The sequence below is a fragment of the Mixophyes fleayi genome, chromosome 4 (genome assembly GCF_038048845.1).
Source record: "Mixophyes fleayi isolate aMixFle1 chromosome 4, aMixFle1.hap1, whole genome shotgun sequence".
Classification (NCBI taxonomy): domain Eukaryota; kingdom Metazoa; phylum Chordata; class Amphibia; order Anura; family Limnodynastidae; genus Mixophyes; species Mixophyes fleayi.
Genome location: NC_134405.1, coordinates 28,165,985 through 28,184,621, shown reverse-complemented (window position 1 = coordinate 28,184,621; position 18,637 = coordinate 28,165,985). Strand labels below are relative to the sequence as shown.

At 38.2% G+C, this 18,637-nt stretch overlaps 1 protein-coding gene across 1 annotated transcript in view; it reads right to left on the bottom strand.

Moving 5' to 3' along the window:
• Positions 1 to 1,511: 1,511 nt before the first annotated feature.
• The window catches only part of LOC142151154 (histidine N-acetyltransferase), a 32,604-nt gene continuing 15,478 nt past the window's right edge, over positions 1,512 to 18,637 (bottom strand). The window contains exons 2-4 of the mRNA XM_075206513.1: positions 4,882 to 5,236; positions 2,630 to 2,854; positions 1,512 to 2,434 (exon numbers count right to left, since the gene is read on the bottom strand). Of these exons, the coding sequence (XP_075062614.1) occupies positions 1,883 to 2,434; positions 2,630 to 2,854; positions 4,882 to 5,079 (975 nt within the window). The 5' untranslated portion in view covers positions 5,080 to 5,236 and the 3' untranslated portion in view covers positions 1,512 to 1,882. The remainder of the gene's footprint in view (positions 2,435 to 2,629; positions 2,855 to 4,881; positions 5,237 to 18,637) is intronic.

Here is an 18,637-nt window from a genome sequence, read left to right as displayed (position 1 = left end):
GTGATATCTCTTTGTCTGCGGCAACAGCATGCAAATGAGATACACTGGTGGGCTGTCCTGTGGGCTAATCACAGGTCAGATGAGCGGTTGATCAATCGATTAACCAGGGAAAGGTGTTAAAACACAAAAACGAGCCGGAAGATAATCAATGACATTTTCATGTACTGGTGGCTCTTTTATCTAAACATGCCCCTTATTGATCAGATCGACTGGTCAGCCCTAGGGGCCCAAGTGGACAAAAATTGTTATGTACATAGTCCAGACACGACTGCTGATCTCGATCAGTATATGACCTGGAGCTAAGAATGGTTGATTGAGATTAATGGGAAGTGGGAATGATCACTTGAGAGGTTGGTGTCCAACCACACTAATTATACAACATCTGAATGACCAGACAAATCCAATTTGACCATGTCCACTTTGAATAATCCATATTGCTTTAGCGTACAGAAGTCAAGATCATACACATTGAGTTCTGTACATAGCAGTAATGCACATGGATTATTTAACCCACCTCTTCAGACAAGCTTATAATATTCCTCAACCACCCTCTTAACCTCACTACATTACCCTATTACCACCCATTACACAATCTCACACAAGACAACTATCCCCTGACCAACATTGTTGTGTGACGGGATCATTTAGCTTATGAGTCACTTTTACCTTTGCAGTCTGACTGAGTTGAAATGTAAAATGTAGACTTAACCTCATGTATCAAACTCCCATTGTCCCATAGATTGTAAGCTTGCGAGCAGGGCCTTCTCACCTCTTTGTCTGTTTTACCCAGTTTGTTTATTAATTTACTGTGTTTGTCCCCAATTGTAAAGCGCTACGGAATGTTGGCGCTATATAAATAAATGATGATGATGATGATAATGATTTAACGTAAGAGCTAAAAAGACTTTTAGACTGTCTATTATGGCCATTACATGTCAACAACCGACTTAATTAAACCTATTACTATATTAAAATGCACCAGTTGCTAACTCTCAGTTGTGGAAGCCAAAATGTGGGCTTTAGTTTAGCCAATTATTTGTACCTCAGTGATGTTACTGGTTCTTAGCAAACCGATAGGTCGGTATATCATACTTGCCTACTTTTTTGGATCCTAGAGGGAGGGTCCAAAGGACAAGTGCTGGGGATCTTGTGGTGTATTGGTTAAGCCCACAAGGTGGTCGCCTCCAGCGGGCACACGTTGATGTCAGTATGCGTAGTGCAAATTGTTGCATACTTGTACATATTTCTCATACACAGCTAAATATTACACCGAGCTAGCCTCATAAACACTAAAGAATGTATATATAACGTATGTATATATACACAGTGCAATACATTACCCTTACCCTCTTTCTGTAAAAAGTACAATAAACATATAAATATATATTTTATCACACACACTCCCTGCCCGCCCTTATTAATCTTCACACTCCCCTTAGCTCTGGTGTGTGTGTATATATATATATATATATACACAGACACCACAAACACATATAGAAATATATACATATATATATATATATATATATATATATATACCCTCACACACATATACCCTCATACATATAGTGCAATGTTAGCAACAAACATAAAAGGCCCATTATCTGTTATATATACATGTATATATATATATATATATATATATATATATATACCCTCTCACATTTTGCATCATGCAGCAACCTGTATACCAGATTGTGGAACATGATATAGGCCATTAGTTCTGGTGGGACACGGACAGACATATGGTTGTGGTAGTAAGTGTGTATGGATGAGGTGTATGCTTGTTGGGTGGGCCTAGCTATAGGAAGTGGTTAGTAGATGAGGGTGTTTCCCGCCCTCATGCTGCACATGGGGGTATTTGTGGAGCCTCTTGGTACCTTTATATGTCTGCCTCTAGAAGATATTGCTCTGTGTATCCCTTTTCCAGCTGCAAGCCCAACACGGAAGTGCAAAAATCAGCCATAGGCCTCCACATACTGGGGGGCAGGAAGAGCTGACATTTGACATCTCCGGGCAATAAAGGGGCATGAGCAGCCAGGTGGCAGAGTAATTGCTCTTGTGCCCCCCGTAAACCAGAACCAAAGACATCAATGTTGAGGTAGAAGCAGAGAGGCCCAGCTGGGACAGGAAATGGTGGGGTGCAGAGAGAGGCCACCCGTGGCCGGACTCTGTCATCCACCATCCAGCGAATGGACTTGCGGCGGAGCAGGTCATGATTGCCAGGCAGGGCCTGGAATGGTTGCCAGTCCTGGATGAGAGTTTGGTTGGGCAGAAGATCCTTCAGCAGGCCTCCCCGCTCCAGGAACACTCCACGGACATCATCAGGAGACAGGAGGACGGGTGGGGGTGGACGAGATGGCCCAGGGGGCAGTGGGATGGAAGATAAACGAGAGGAAAGGTCAGGTGCATTAAAACGGACAAGCAGTATGCCCTGTGTAAGGAAATTAAAGAAGACAGTGTGAGACAGAGGAGAGATGTTGATATGGACAAAAAAGGCAAAAGAGAAAAGGCAGAGAGAGAGAAAAATACTGTTAAATATTACACTGTTCATTTATATCCCACAGGAATTATAAATATGGCATGTCCTACCCCACCACAGCCACCATCTTCTCCCACCACGCCATACCTGCTTCGCAATGACTCTATATTTGTTCAGCTCCTTTGCCGTCAACTTGTCATCCCTTGTCAACCTCATTACTCCCACACTTGGGTATCGATGTTTCACCAGTTGGCAACAGAACCTTTGCAGTACTCCAGCAACGCCTCGGCCTCTCTCCCAAGGTGCTACACGGAGCCCCTCCAGAAGTGCTGTCTCCCCTCCATCCACCACAAACATAGAGAGTAGGCCAATCTGAGGTTGAAGATAAAACATTAGGAGCTCCACGCTCAGAACCTACCTAGGCTTTCTTCATCCATCCCACTAACACAATCAAGTGCTGTCCTCACCTACCCAGAGTGGAGGTATCAATTCACTAGGAACCCAACACTGATGCACTGTCTCTAATTCCTAGAGAAGCGATAGACTTCCTTCTTCTATCCATGAATTCTCGTACATCCCACAACACAACATGACTTCTTTCGCTTTACAAAGCAGGGGCGCATGCAGGGGGGGATTCTGGTTCTCCAGAAACCCCTCCCCTCCACGAAGAACGGGGGCAAAACAGTGCCTCTACATAGCGGCACTTTACTGTACAAGGCGCTGTCAAAGAAGCGTCCGCGGCGGTGCTGTACAATACAGTGCCGCCGAAATGGAGCTGCTGCGCATGTGCGGCCGCATGCGCAGCAGCTCTCTATATTATTTTTTTTCGCCCCCTTAAAAATCCTGCGTACGCCACTGCAAAGAGTGCACTTTGAGTTAACGGTACGTTGGTTTAAATTCCCATGCCATCTCTTATAGCTTTCCATAAATTGTTCTACTTATCCTTTGGTCAAAAGTTGAATTACAATTATTTTGGAAGGATATATGTTCGTGCACTGGGGACAAATTTAAAATGGCCATCATTTGCCGATGAACAAGGTGGAGGAGTTTTAGGGGTATATTTACTAAACTGCAGGTTTGAAAAAGTGGAGATGTTGCCTATAGCAGCCAATCAGATTCTAGCTGTCATTTTCTAGAATGCACTAAATAAATGAAAGCTAGAATCTGATTGGTTGCTATAGGCAACATCTCCACTTTTACAAACACGCAGTTTAGTAAATCTAGCTCTTAGTCACAATTTGTTTTCTCAGTGATTTACATAGTGAAAGTTTACAACAAATCTGAGTTTTTCTGTAACTCCTTCCGCTCAGGGGGGGAAAAGCATGCAAATGTACAGCAAGCTACATGCAAATACGGGGAATCTGTGAAAGTCAGCCCACAGTCTGCATTATACTTGCTCCCCCCGGATGGTTTTCTTCTGACATCAAAGCTCCCCAGCCTTGCTGGCACTGAGTCCCCTCATTTGCATATAGCACACAATGTTTTATTAGGCACTCATCCAAGTATGGGATAGCTTCTCTTTGCATTGGAATAGACACAATCCCTATTTAACATTAGCCAAGAGCAAATGTCTCTTAAGAAATTCAGATGTTTAGTAAAATATCTAGATTCTAACTGTACTCTATAATATATCAAAATGTATCTCTCTATTGGTAATTTCATTAGGACCATGCTCTTCTGGTCTCTCGAAAAGTTAGTCATCAAGTTCTAAAAATATTTTAGCGATTAGTATAAAAATTAAAGAGGTTATACCAAAAGAAAAAAACAAATACCGGCTTTTATCTACTGTATGCAATATGTTCAATTTCCACATTCAGATGTCACACAAAGTTCTTTGAAGTGAGTCAGAAAGTTAATGATGAGCAGCATACTAAGGATGGATGTTATCTTTTTAAGCTGACCACAAACATTACAATCTGGTCATCCAATCCGATCTTTATTTCTTTATTCAATTATTTTAAAAAATCGACACGTTTGTGGGGACAGTCGTTTCAATACAATCAAAATTAGAAGGACAACTTAATTGATAATTCAATTGATTTTCAATGCTATATTTTTAATAGAAAAGCAATCGGATCAGAGCTGATTGGTGCGTGTGCGATTAGAGTGTAGGTGTGCTCTGTCAGATCAAGCTTGTAATGTGAATTGAAGCAATTGGACTGCTTAAAATGGGCTTGTAACACGTGTGCTGTAAATGGGGTATCACAGCAATGCAATTGTTAATTTATGAACAAAAAAATTAATGTGTGTGGCCAGCTTTAGTGACAGTAATGGGTCTACAGCGACTGATCATATGCAGGAAGTTGGATAAAGCGGAGAAAGATAAAAGAGAGAGCGGAATGGATCAAAGAACACAGATGGGAAAGCAAATGTTTCTGCCAATCATTCATTTTTCTTACAACATCTCCTCCCTTCTTGGCTAGTACAACCATTCTGTCCTTCTCATTGACCCAGCTGTGATATCGACTTGGCAGATAATCCAGTCCTCCGTATATGCCGTGAGATATAGACAAAACTTCCTCAAATTCCTTCTCCGTGGCCAGCACAAATTCCAAATCCCCATCTTGGGGGGCACCAGGTACAGCCTCAAGCTTCATGTGGGGGCTACTGGAGCCGGAAAATCCCTGGGAGGGAGAGAGGGAGCCACGGAAGCAAAGGAGGAGTTCACAGGGAGGATTGAGGCACTGCACCGAAAGGTACCAGAGGATCTGGAGATACTAGGAAAGATGGATCCAAATAGATGTCACACGAGATCTATAGTAGAAAAAAGGAGAACTGATTTTACCCTTCATGGTCTGTCCTTTATATCTTTAATCTTTATACCCCCAACATTGTCTTTTTCTAAAGGTGACCACACAGGTACATTACTGGTAACCATGTTGAAATATTATACAGATATCCTAGGATGCCCAAAACAAGCCATTGCCTCACAAAAAAATGGTGTGGTTAGAAGAGTACCACTAGTGGCCTTTGTGTCTGTAATGTTGTTTTCTGATGGCACTAGCAGGGCCTATTTACACCAGAAGAAACCCTGTAGACCAACCTAGTTGGACAGTTATGTTCTAGCTCGAACATTGAGTGTGGCCAACATTGAGTATGGCCAACATTGAGAGTAGCCATCATTGAGAGTGGCCAACATTGAGAGTGGCCAACATTGAGTGTGGCCAACATTGAGTGTGGCCAATATTACTCTGTCAAGTCCCTTTTGATTAGAGATGAATCATATTGTAGAGAAATTTCACACGGCTCGAGTTTCATGAAGGAATGGATCATTTTGCAGAGGTTCAAAGCTATGTCAGTACGATCTTTGAGTTCCTCTTTCGCTTCTCCATTCCCCACTGTATATGTAAATTTGCATTTCGCAGACTTTATAGTCTATATATAGAGCACAAAATCTTTGATAATTTCTCTCATTTCTACTAAACACAACCCACTACAAAATTAGTCTATACATACATAAGTAATCTATTTGATTTTGATTAATTGTTTTCACTTAGTCATCCTTAGTCATCTACATTACATTTTCTTTATTTCACTACTTATTTATTTGTGTATTTCTTTTTCCGAGTGTGCTACCTAGGTTTTAGAGGTAGGCAGAAGCAATTCAAACTGTTTTCCAGTTCCATCCCTTTCACCTCCTGCTTTGGTTCATACGTTCTTTTATTCTGTTTAATTTAAAGACCAGAATGTACAAGAAAAATGACAGCTGGAATCTGATTGGTCGCTCTGGTCAACACCTCCACTGCACTATTTTCTGTCCTTAGTTGTATATGCATAACCAAGAGTACGACACACAAGTTTCTTGAAGGATCGTACCTCTGTTACAGACCAGAACAATTATGTTGCAAACAACACAAGACCAGTTCACAGGTACAATAGTAAAGTGCATCTCGACGTATAGGCACGATGGAGGCAGCCATGTTGAATATTCATGGAAATATATCTCATCAAGTTACAAGCAACTAATGACAACAAGGAGGCATGATGTCCTTAGTTGACAGGCTATGTTCTCATGAATATTGGTTCAGTACACAAAATGACTTTTCCCACTAGGGGTCAGTTACAAACATTGCATTTATAATAGGAAAAAAATGGATGTGTCTAATGTGGAATGGAATGGTGTAGGTGATGAGCACACTTCACTACATGTTCTCCAAAACCTTCTAGGAAAGTATCTGAAGCTGCAGAAAAAGGGAGAAGTGTAGACGGTGTCTTATCATAACTTTACCGTGGATATCGCAGGGCAACACCGACAAAGCATCTTGCCGGGCAACTGGGATTGGAAAGAAAGCCCATGAGGTGAGTTCCTAGGGATCAATGTAATGTAGCAATAGAGCCCTAATCACTGGTTAATCAAAGGGTAATGAAGGAAAATTATACCCACAAGAGTGTAGTTAGGCATCCCATCATCATCGTCATTTATGATGAAGGTGGATCTCGATGGGTTGTAATTACCCAGTTAAGAGTGTAAAAGAGCCTTTTGGCAAACTGTTGTCTGAGGTGTTGACTAATTGTAGACACTTTCTTCAAACTCAAAAAAAAAAACATAAACCAATGAGAAGACAATAGAATAAAATATACCTTAAAATGAAAAACGAAACTTTTACAGGTACATCAGCCCACTTTCATATCTATAAATGTATAAAGGTTACGCTTTTATGGCTGTCGGAAAACATGGGAAAACACAATGCGTTGTCTGATTGGAATGGGGAGGGACGGAGAAGAGTATGTTTGGGAAGAGGTGAAACAGGTGGGAGAGTTTGTATGTTCTCCCTGTGTCAGCATGGGTTTCCTCCTGGTGCTCCAGTGTCCTCCCACACTACTAAAACATACTAGTAGGTTAATTGGCTGCTATCAAAAATTGACCCTAGTCTCTCTCTCTCTCTGTCTGTGTGTGTGTGTGTGTGTGTGTGTGTGTGTGTGTTAGGGAATTTAGACTGTAAGCTCCAATGGGGCAGGGACTGATGTGAATGAGTTCTCTGTACAACACTGTGGAATCAGTGGCGCTATATAAATAAATGGTAATGATGATGATGAGAGGAGTGCACTTGAGGGTTGGGCAAGTGCAAAGTTTTCATCAAACCAGAGCGACCAATCAGATACTTGGTTATATTGTCTAACTTATACTAGCCAGGTAAAAGCTCAATGCTGATTGGTTGCTGTGATTCAGGGCACTCTTGACACCTAGGTGCAATGTTAAGCTGGGTACACACTACACTGTTTTCGTCCAATAATCGGCTCAAACAGCCGACATACGACCGCTCGTTCAAAAGTCGGGTCAGTGTGTGTAGTGACACGATGAATGAAAGTCTGCCCAAATGGACGATTATCGCCTCATTTGGTTGGTCGTACCGTTTAATATTTTCGTTCCAATCTCGTTTCCGCTGTGTAGTGTGTATAAACTTCCGACCGATCCACAACAGTGAGTACGAAATTACAGTCATTGCTCACAACAACATGGCTGTAAAAAGTCGCTAAATGGACGTCTGCTCTTCCCTTTATCGTTCTAAACAAGGCTAGTGTGTATGCAGTCCATGGACCGAGCGATCGGAACAACGATCGCATGTAAAATCGATCGGCATAGAAAGTTGGTCGAAATTTCTGTAGTGTGTACCCAGCTTTAGTAAGAGAGCTGTACTATGCCTAGATCGATGGATAGACTTTGGGTGTAATATAATGCAATTTAACTCATCCATTCACTGCACTATCCATTTCTGCTTACCCATTGACACCCTTATTCTCACAGACCTAAGTGTGAATTAATCAAAATCTCAGTCGATTATATGTCGTAAACTATTAGGCGTTTATATATGAAAGTTGTGCAGTGTTTATTAAAACACCCTATTCTGTAGAAACTGATTAAGCAACCAAGGAGGCCCTCTCTGCAGGAATGGACCACGTTTCTCCCACCTCTGACCCCTGCCAGCCATTGTTTCTCTGTTTCTCAGTCTGCATGTGTCTTTTATGTACACAACTCTTAGTTGGGGGATGGTATAACAGCCAGCATTAGATCACATTGACAAACAATCTATTCTTCTTAGAGTATAAGTGAATCCTGGTTCAGTTCCCTCCTCACCTGATGGAAAATAAGTTAATCGAAAAAGTGAAATAAATATAACCGATAAAGATTTATAGCAAGAAAAACTAGAAAAAAAAAAAGTGTTTTAAAACATAGCGAGTGGCCCTCTCTGCGGGACACTGATGTATTTTATAAGCATGTCAAGCACTCATTCGAACTGCGTGAATGTAACCTTAATAGACTTTCCATTAATATAATGCCCACACCCCAAATACATTCTGTTCTGAAAAATGTTGCTCTAGTATCAGCATTCTGTTTTCTATAATGTTGCTCTAGAATTCGTATTATTTTTTCTATAATGTTGCTCTAGTATCAGCATTCTGTTTTCTATAATGTTGCTCTAGAATTCGTATTATTTGTTCTATAATGTTGCTCTAGTATCAGCATTCTGTTTTCTATAATGTTGCTCTAGTATTCACATTTTTATTTCTATAATGTTGCTCTAGTATCAGCAGTCTGTTTTCTATGATGTTGCTCTAGTATCAGAAGTCTGTTTTCTATAATGTTGCTCTAGTATCAGCAGTCTGTTTTCTATAATGTTGCTCTAGTATCAGCAGTATGTTTTCTATAATGTTGCTATAATATCAGCATTCTGTTTTCTATAATGTTGCTCTAGTATCAGCAGTCTGTTTTCTATAATGTTGCTCTAGTACCAGCATTCTGTTTTCTATAATGTTGCTCTAGTACCAGTATTCTGTTTTCTATAATGTTGATCTAGTATCAGCATTCTGTTTTCTATAATGTTACTCTAGTATCAGCATTCTGTTTTCTATAATGTTGCTCTAGAATTCGTATTATTTGTTCTATAATGTTGCTCTAGTATCAGCATTCTGTTTTCTATAATGTTGCTCTAGTATTCACATTTTTATTTCTATAATGTTGCTCTAGTATCAGCAGTCTGTTTTCTATGATGTTGCTCTAGTATCAGAAGTCTGTTTTCTATAATGTTGCTCTAGTATCAGCAGTCTGTTTTCTATAATGTTGCTCTAGTATCAGCAGTCTGTTTTCTATAATGTTGCTCTAGTACCAGCATTCTGTTTTCTATAATGTTGCTCTAGTATCAGCAGTCTGTTTTCTATAATGTTGCTCTAGTATCAGCATTCTGTTTTCTATAATGTTGCTCTAGTATCAGCATTCTATTTTCTATAATGTTGCTCTAGTATTCGCATTTTTATTTCTATAATGTTGCTCTAGTATCAGCATTCTGTTTTCTATAATGTTGCTCTAGTATTCGCATTTTTATTTCTATAATGTTGCTCTAGTATCAGCATTCTGTTTTCTATAATGTTGCTCTAGTATCAGCATTCTGTTTTCTATAATGTTGCTCTAGTATCAGCATTCTGTTTTCTATAATGTTGCTCTAGTATCAGCATTCTGTTTTCTATAATGTTGCTCTAGTATCAACATTCTGTTTTCTATAATGTTGCTCTAGTATTCGCATTTTTATTTCTATAATGTTGCTCTAGTATCAGCATTCTGTTTTCTATAATGTTGCTCTAGTATCAGCATTCTGTTTTCTATAATGTTGCTCTAGTATCAGCATTATGTTTTCTATAATGTTGCTCTAGTATCAGCATTCTATTTTCTATAATGTTGCTCTAGTATTCACATTTTTATTTCTATAATGTTGCTCTAGTATCAGCATTCTGTTTTCTATAATGTTGCTCTAGTATCAGCATTCTGTTTTCTATAATGTTGCTCTAGTATCAGCATTCTGTTTTCTATAATGTTGCTCTAGTATCAGCATTCTGTTTTCTATAATGTTGCTCTAGAATTCGTATTGTTTGTTCTATAATGTTGCTCTAGTATCAGCAGTCTGTTTTCTATAATGTTGCTTTAGTATCAGCATTCTGTTTTCTATAATGTTGCTCTAGTATCAGCATTCTGTTTTCTATAATGTTGCTCTAGTATCAGCATTCTGTTTTCTATAATGTTGCTATAATATCAGCATTCTGTTTTCTATAATGTTGCTCTAGTATCAGCATTCTGTTTTCTATAATGTTGCTCTAGTATTCGCATTTTTATTTCTATAATGTTGCTCTTTTATCAGCAGTCTGTTTTCTATAATGTTGCTCTAGTATCAGCATTCTGTTTTCTATAATGTTGCTCTAGTATCAGCATTCTGTTTTCTATAATGTTGCTCTATTATTCGCATTATTATTTCTATAATGTTGCTCTAGTATCAGCATTCTGTTTTCTATAATGTTGCTCTAGTATCAGCATTCTGTTTTCTATAATGTTGCTCTAGTATTCGCATTATTATTTCTATAATGTTGCTCTAGTATCAGTATTCTGTTTTCTATAATGTTGCTCTAGTATCAGCATTCGGTTTTCTATAATGTTGCTCTAGTATCAGCATTCTGTTTTCTATAATGTTGCTCTAGTATCAGCATTCTGTTTTCTATAATGTTGCTCTAGTATCAGCATTCTGTTTCTATAATGTTGCTCTAGAATTCGTATTATTTGTTCTATAATGTTGCTCTAGTATTCGCATTATTATTTCTATAATGTTGCTCTAGTATCAGCATTCTGTTTTCTATAATGTTGCTCTAGAATTCGTATTATTTGTTCTATAATGTTGCTCTAGTATTTGCATTATTATTTCTATAATGTTGCTCTAGTATCAGCATTCTGTTTTCTATAATGTTGCTCTAGTATCAGCATTCTGTTTTCTATAATGTTGCTCTAGTATCAGCATTCTTTTTTCTATAATGTTGCTCTAGTATTAGCATTCTTTTTTCTATAATGTTGCTCTAGTATTCGCATTATTATTTCTATAATGTTGCTCTAGTATCAGCATTCTGTTTTCTATAATGTTGCTCTAGTATCAGCATTCTGTTTTCTATAATGTTGCTCTAGTATCAGCATTCTGTTTTCTATAATGTTGCTCTAGTATCAGCATTCTGTTTTCTATAATGTCGCTCTAGTATTCGCATTTTTATTTCTATAATGTTGCTCTTTTATCAGCATTCTGTTTTCTATAATGTTGCTCTAGTATCAGCATTCTGTTTTCTATAATGTTGCTCTAGTATCAGCATTCTGTTTTCTATAATGTTGCTCTAGTATCAGCATTCTGTTTTCTATAATGTTGCTCTAGTATCAGCATTCTGTTTTCTATAATGTTGCTCTAGTATCAGCATTCTGTTTTCTATAATGTCGCTCTAGTATTCGCATTTTTATTTCTATAATGTTGCTCTTTTATCAGCAGTCTGTTTTCTATAATGTTGCTCTAGTATTCGCATTATTATTTATATAATGTTGCTCTAGTATCAGCATTCTGTTTTCTATAATGTTGCTCTAGTATCAGCATTCTGTTTTCTATAATGTTGCTCTAGTATCAGCATTCTGTTTTCTATAATGTTGCTCTAGTATCAGCATTCTGTTTTCTATAATGTTGCTCTAGTATCAGCATTCTGTTTTCTATAATGTTGCTCTATTATTCGCATTATTATTTCTATAATGTTGCTCTAGTATCAGTATTCTGTTTTCTATAATGTTGCTCTAGTATCAGCATTCTGTTTTCTATAATGTTGCTCTAGTATCAGCATTCTGTTTTCTATAATGTTGCTCTAGAATTCGTATTATTTGTTCTATAATGTTGCTCTAGTATTCGCATTATTATTTCTATAATGTTGCTCTAGTATCAGCATTCTGTTTTCTATAATGTTGCTCTAGAATTCGTATTATTTGTTTTATAATGTTGCTCTAGTATTTGCATTATTATTTCTATAATGTTGCTCTAGTATCAGCATTCTGTTTTCTATAATGTTGCTCTAGAAGTCGTATTATTTGTTCTATAATGTTGCTCTAGTATCAGCAGTCTGTTTTCTATAATGTTGCTCTAGTATCAGCAGTCTGTTTTCTATAATGTTGCTCTAGTATTCACATTTTTATTTCTATAATGTTGCTCTAGTATCAGCATTCTATTTTCTATAATGTTGCTCTAGTATTCGCATTATTATTTCTATAATGTTGCTCTAGTATCAGCATTCTGTTTTCTATAATGTTGCTCTAGTATCAGCATTCTGTTTTCTATAATGTTGCTCTAGTATCAGCATTCTGTTTTCTATAATGTTGCTCTAGTATCAGCATTCTGTTTTCTATAATGTCGCTCTAGTATTCGCATTTTTATTTCTATAATGTTGCTCTTTTATCAGCAGTCTGTTTTCTATAATGTTGCTCTAGTATTCGCATTATTATTTATATAATGTTGCTCTAGTATCAGCATTCTGTTTTCTATAATGTTGCTCTAGTATCAGCATTCTGTTTTCTATAATGTTGCTCTAGTATCAGCATTCTGTTTTCTATAATGTTGCTCTAGTATCAGCATTCTGTTTTCTATAATGTTGCTCTAGTATCAGCATTCTGTTTTCTATAATGTTGCTCTATTATTCGCATTATTATTTCTATAATGTTGCTCTAGTATCAGTATTCTGTTTTCTATAATGTTGCTCTAGTATCAGCATTCTGTTTTCTATAATGTTGCTCTAGTATCAGCATTCTGTTTTCTATAATGTTGCTCTAGAATTCGTATTATTTGTTCTATAATGTTGCTCTAGTATTCGCATTATTATTTCTATAATGTTGCTCTAGTATCAGCATTCTGTTTTCTATAATGTTGCTCTAGAATTCGTATTATTTGTTCTATAATGTTGCTCTAGTATTTGCATTATTATTTCTATAATGTTGCTCTAGTATCAGCATTCTGTTTTCTATAATGTTGCTCTAGAAGTCGTATTATTTGTTCTATAATGTTGCTCTAGTATCAGCAGTCTGTTTTCTATAATGTTGCTCTAGTATCAGCAGTCTGTTTTCTATAATGTTGCTCTAGTATTCGCATTTTTATTTCTATAATGTTGCTCTAGTATCAGCATTCTATTTTCTATAATGTTGCTCTAGTATTCGCATTATTATTTCTATAATGTTGCTCTAGTATCAGCATTCTGTTTTCTATAATGTTGCTCTAGTATCAGCATTCTGTTTTCTATAATGTTGCTCTAGTATCAGCATTCTGTTTTCTATAATGTTGCTCTAGTATCAGCATTCTGTTTTCTATAATGTTGCTCTAGTATTCTCATTATTATTTCTATAATGTTGCTCTAGTATCAGCATTCTATTTTCTATACTGTGGCTCTAGTATCAGTATTCTGTTTTCTATAATGTCGCTCTAGTATCAGCAGTCTGTTTTCTATAATGTTGCTCTAGTATCAGCATTCTATTTTCTATAATGTTGCTCTAGTACCAGCATTCTGTTTTCTATAATGTTGCTCTAGTATTCGCATTGTTTTCTATAATGTTGCTCTAGTATTCGCATTGTTTTCTATAATGTTGCTCTAGTATCAGCATTCTGTTTTCTATAGGGTAGCACGGTGGCTAAGTGGATAGCACTTCTGCCTCACAGCACTGGGGCAATGAGTTAAATTCCCGACCATGGCTTTATCTGTGAGGAGTTTGTATGTTCTCCCCGTGTTTGCGTGGGTTTCCTCCAGGTGCTCTGGTTTCCTCCCACACTCCAAAAACATACTGGTAGGTTAATTGGCTGCTAATAAATTGACCCTAGTCTGTGTGTGTGTGTGTGTGTGTGTGTGTGTGTGTGTGTGTGTGTGTGTGTTAGGGAATTTAGACTGTAAGCTCCAATGGGACAGGGACTGATGTGAGTGAGTTCTCTGTACAGCGCTGCAGAGTTAGTGGCGCTATATAAATAAATGGCAATAAATAATATAATGGTGCTCTAGTATCAGCATTCTGTGATGTAATACCTTGCTCTGGTACTTGCAGTCTATTCTCTGTAATATTGCTCTAGTACACACATTAAGTTCTCCATACTGTTGCTCTATTGCTCTAGAATAAATTGCAGAGAATATATGTGACAGAGAGAATCTGTGATGAAGAATCAATGACAGAGAGATAAATGACAGAATGGAAACTAAGTGAGAATGGCAATTGAGTGTATAATGACTCGGGAAATGAGTGACCGAAGGAATGAGTAATAGAGGGATGAGTGACAGAAGGAATGAGTAATAGAGGGATGAGTGACAGAAGGAATGAGTAATAGAGGGATGAGTGACAGAAGGAATGAGTAATAGAGGGATGAGTGACAGAAGGAATGAGTAATAGAGGGATGAGTGACAGAAGGAATGAGTAATAGAGGGATGAGTGACAGAAGGAATGAGTAATAGAGGGATGAGTGACAGAAGGAATGAGTAATAAAAGGGATGAGTGACAGAAGGAATGAGTAATAGAGGGATGAGTGACAGAAGGAATGAGTAATAAAAGGGATGAGTGACAGAAGGAATGAGTAATAGAGGGATGAGTGACAGAAGGAATGAGTAATAAAAGGGATGAGTGACAGAAGGAATGAGTAATAGAGGGATGAGTGACAGAAGGAATGAGTAATAAAGGGATGAGTGACAGAAGGAATGAGTAATAAAGGGATGAGTGACAGAAGGAATGAGTAATAGAGGGATGAGTGACAGAAGGAATAAGTAATAGAGGGATGTGTGACAGAAGGAATAAGTAATAGAGGGATGAGTGACAGAAGGAATGAGTAATAGAGGGATGTGTGACAGAAGGAATGAGTAATAGAGGGATGTGTGACAGATGTAATGAGTAATAGAGGGATGAGTAACAGAAGGAATGAGTAATAGAGGGATGAGTGACAGAAGGAATGAGTAATAGAGGGATGAGTGACAGAAGGAAAGAGTAATAGAGGGATGAGTGACAGAAGGAATGAGTAATAGAGGGATAAGTGACAGAAGGAATGAGTAATAGAGGGATGAGTGACAGAAGTAATGAGTAATAGAGGGATGTGTGACAGAAGTAATGAGTAATAGAGGGATGAGTGACAGAAGGAATGAGTAATAGAGGGATGAGTGACAGAAGGAATGAGTAATAGAGGGATGAGTGACAGAAGGAATGAGTAATAGAGGGATGTGTGACCGAAGTAATGAGTAATAGAGGGATGTGTGACAGAAGTAATGAGTACTAGAGGGATGAGTGACAGAAGGAATGAGTAATAGAGGGATGAGTGATGAACGAATAAAACATGGGATAAGTAGCTGAGAATAATGTAAGAAGGAATGAGTAAATGAGGGAGATGTGACAGAAGCAGTAAGTAAGAGGAATGAGTGATGTGAAGAATAACATTGGGGATAAGCTGCTGAGATGAATGACAGAAGGAATGAGTAATAGAGGGATGAGTGACAGAAGGAATAAGTAATAGAGGGATGTGTGACAGAAGGAATGAGTAATAGAGGGATGAGTGACAGAAGGAATGAGTAATAGAGGGATGAGTGACAGAAGGAATGAGTAATAGAGGGATGAGTGACAGAAGGAATGAGTAATAGAGGGATGAGTGACAGAAGGAATGAGTAATAGAGGGATGTGTGACAGAAGGAATGAGTAATAGAGGGATGAGTGACAGAAGGAATGAGTAATAGAGGGATGAGTGACAGAAGGAATGAGTAATAAAAGGGATGAGTGACAGAAGGAATGAGTAATAGAGGGATGAGTGACAGAAGGAATGAGTAATAGAGGGATGAGTGACAGAAGGAATGAGTAATAAAAGGGATGAGTGACAGAAGGAATGAGTAATAAAGGGATGAGTGACAGAAGGAATGAGTAATAAAGGGATGAGTGACAGAAGGAATAAGTAATAGAGGGATGTGTGACAGAAGGAATAAGTAATAGAGGGATGAGTGACAGAAGGAATGAGTAATAGAGGGATGTGTGACAGAAGGAATGAGTAATAGAGGGATGTGTGACAGATGTAATGAGTAATAGAGGGATGAGTAACAGAAGGAATGAGTAATAGAGGGATGAGTGACAGAAGGAATGAGTAATAGAGGGATGAGTGACAGAAGGAAAGAGTAATAGAGGGATGAGTGACAGAAGGAATGAGTAATAGAGGGATAAGTGACAGAAGGAATGAGTAATAGAGGGATGAGTGACAGAAGTAATGAGTAATAGAGGGATGTGTGACAGAAGTAATGAGTAATAGAGGGATGAGTGACAGAAGGAATGAGTAATAGAGGGATGAGTGACAGAAGGAATGAGTAATAGAGGGATGAGTGACAGAAGGAATGAGTAATAGAGGGATGTGTGACCGAAGTAATGAGTAATAGAGGGATGTGTGACAGAAGTAATGAGTACTAGAGGGATGAGTGACAGAAGGAATGAGTAATAGAGGGATGAGTGATGAACGAATAAAACATGGGATAAGTAGCTGAGAATAATGTAAGAAGGAATGAGTAAATGAGGGAGATGTGACAGAAGCAGTAAGTAAGAGGAATGAGTGATGTGAAGAATAACATTGGGGATAAGCTGCTGAGATGAATGACAGAAGGAATGAGTAATAGAGGGATGAGTGACAGAAGGAATAAGTAATAGAGGGATGTGTGACAGAAGGAATGAGTAATAGAGGGATGAGTGACAGAAGGAATGAGTAATAGAGGGATGAGTGACAGAAGGAATGAGTAATAGAGGGATGAGTGACAGAAGGAATGAGTAATAGAGGGATTTGTGACAGAAGGAATGAGTAATAGAGGGATGAGTGACAGAAGGAATGAGTAATAGAGGGATGAGTGACAGAAGGAATGAGTAATAAAAGGGATGAGTGACAGAAGGAATGAGTAATAGAGGGATGAGTGACAGAAGGAATGAGTAATAGAGGGATGAGTGACAGAAGGAATGAGTAATAAAAGGGATGAGTGACAGAAGGAATGAGTAATAAAGGGATGGGTGACAGAAGGAATAAGTAATAGAGGGATGAGTGACAGAAGGAATAAGTAATAGAGGGATGTGTGACAGAAGGAATAAGTAATAGAGGGATGAGTGACAGAAGGAATGAGTAATAGAGGGATGTGTGACAGAAGGAATGAGTAATAGAGGGATGTGTGACAGATGTAATGAGTAATAGAGGGATGAGTAACAGAAGGAATGAGTAATAGAGGGATGAGTGACAGAAGGAATGAGTAATAGAGGGATGAGTGACAGAAGGAAAGAGTAATAGAGGGATGAGTGACAGAAGGAATGAGTAATAGAGGGATAAGTGACAGAAGGAATGAGTAATAGAGGGATGAGTGACAGAAGTAATGAGTAATAGAGGGATGTGTGACAGAAGTAATGAGTAATAGAGGGATGAGTGACAGAAGGAATGAGTAATAGAGGGATGAGTGACAGAAGGAATGAGTAATAGAGGGATGAGTGACAGAAGAATTGAGTAATAGAGGGATGTGTGACCGAAGTAATGAGTAATAGAGGGATGTGTGACAGAAGTAATGAGTACTAGAGGGATGAGTGACAGAAGGAATGAGTAATAGAGGGATGAGTGATGAACGAATAAAACATGGGATAAGTAGCTGAGAATAATGTAAGAAGGAATGAGTAAATGAGGGAGATGTGACAGAAGCAGTAAGTAAGAGGAATGAGTGATGTGAAGAATAACATTGGGGATAAGCTGCTGAGATGAATGACAGAAGGAATGAGTAATAGAGGGATGAGTGACAGAAGGAATAAGTAATAGAGGGATGTGTGACAGAAGGAATGAGTAATAGAGGGATGAGTGACAGAAGGAATGAGTAATAGAGGGATGAGTGACAGAAGGAATGAGTAATAGAGGGATGAGTGACAGAAGGAATGAGTAATAGAGGGATGAGTGACAGAAGGAATGAGTAATAGAGGGATGTGTGACAGAAGGAATGAGTAATAGAGGGATGAGTGACAGAAGGAATGAGTAATAGAGGGATGAGTGACAGAAGGAATGAGTAATAAAAGGGATGAGTGACAGAAGGAATGAGTAATAGAGGGATGAGTGACAGAAGGAATGAGTAATAGAGGGATGAGTGACAGAAGGAATGAGTAATAAAAGGGATGAGTGACAGAAGGAATGAGTAATAAAGGGATGAGTGACAGAAGGAATGAGTAATAAAGGGATGAGTGACAGAAGGAATAAGTAATAGAGGGATGTGTGACAGAAGGAATAAGTAATAGAGGGATGAGTGACAGAAGGAATGAGTAATAGAGGGATGTGTGACAGAAGGAATGAGTAATAGAGGGATGTGTGACAGATGTAATGA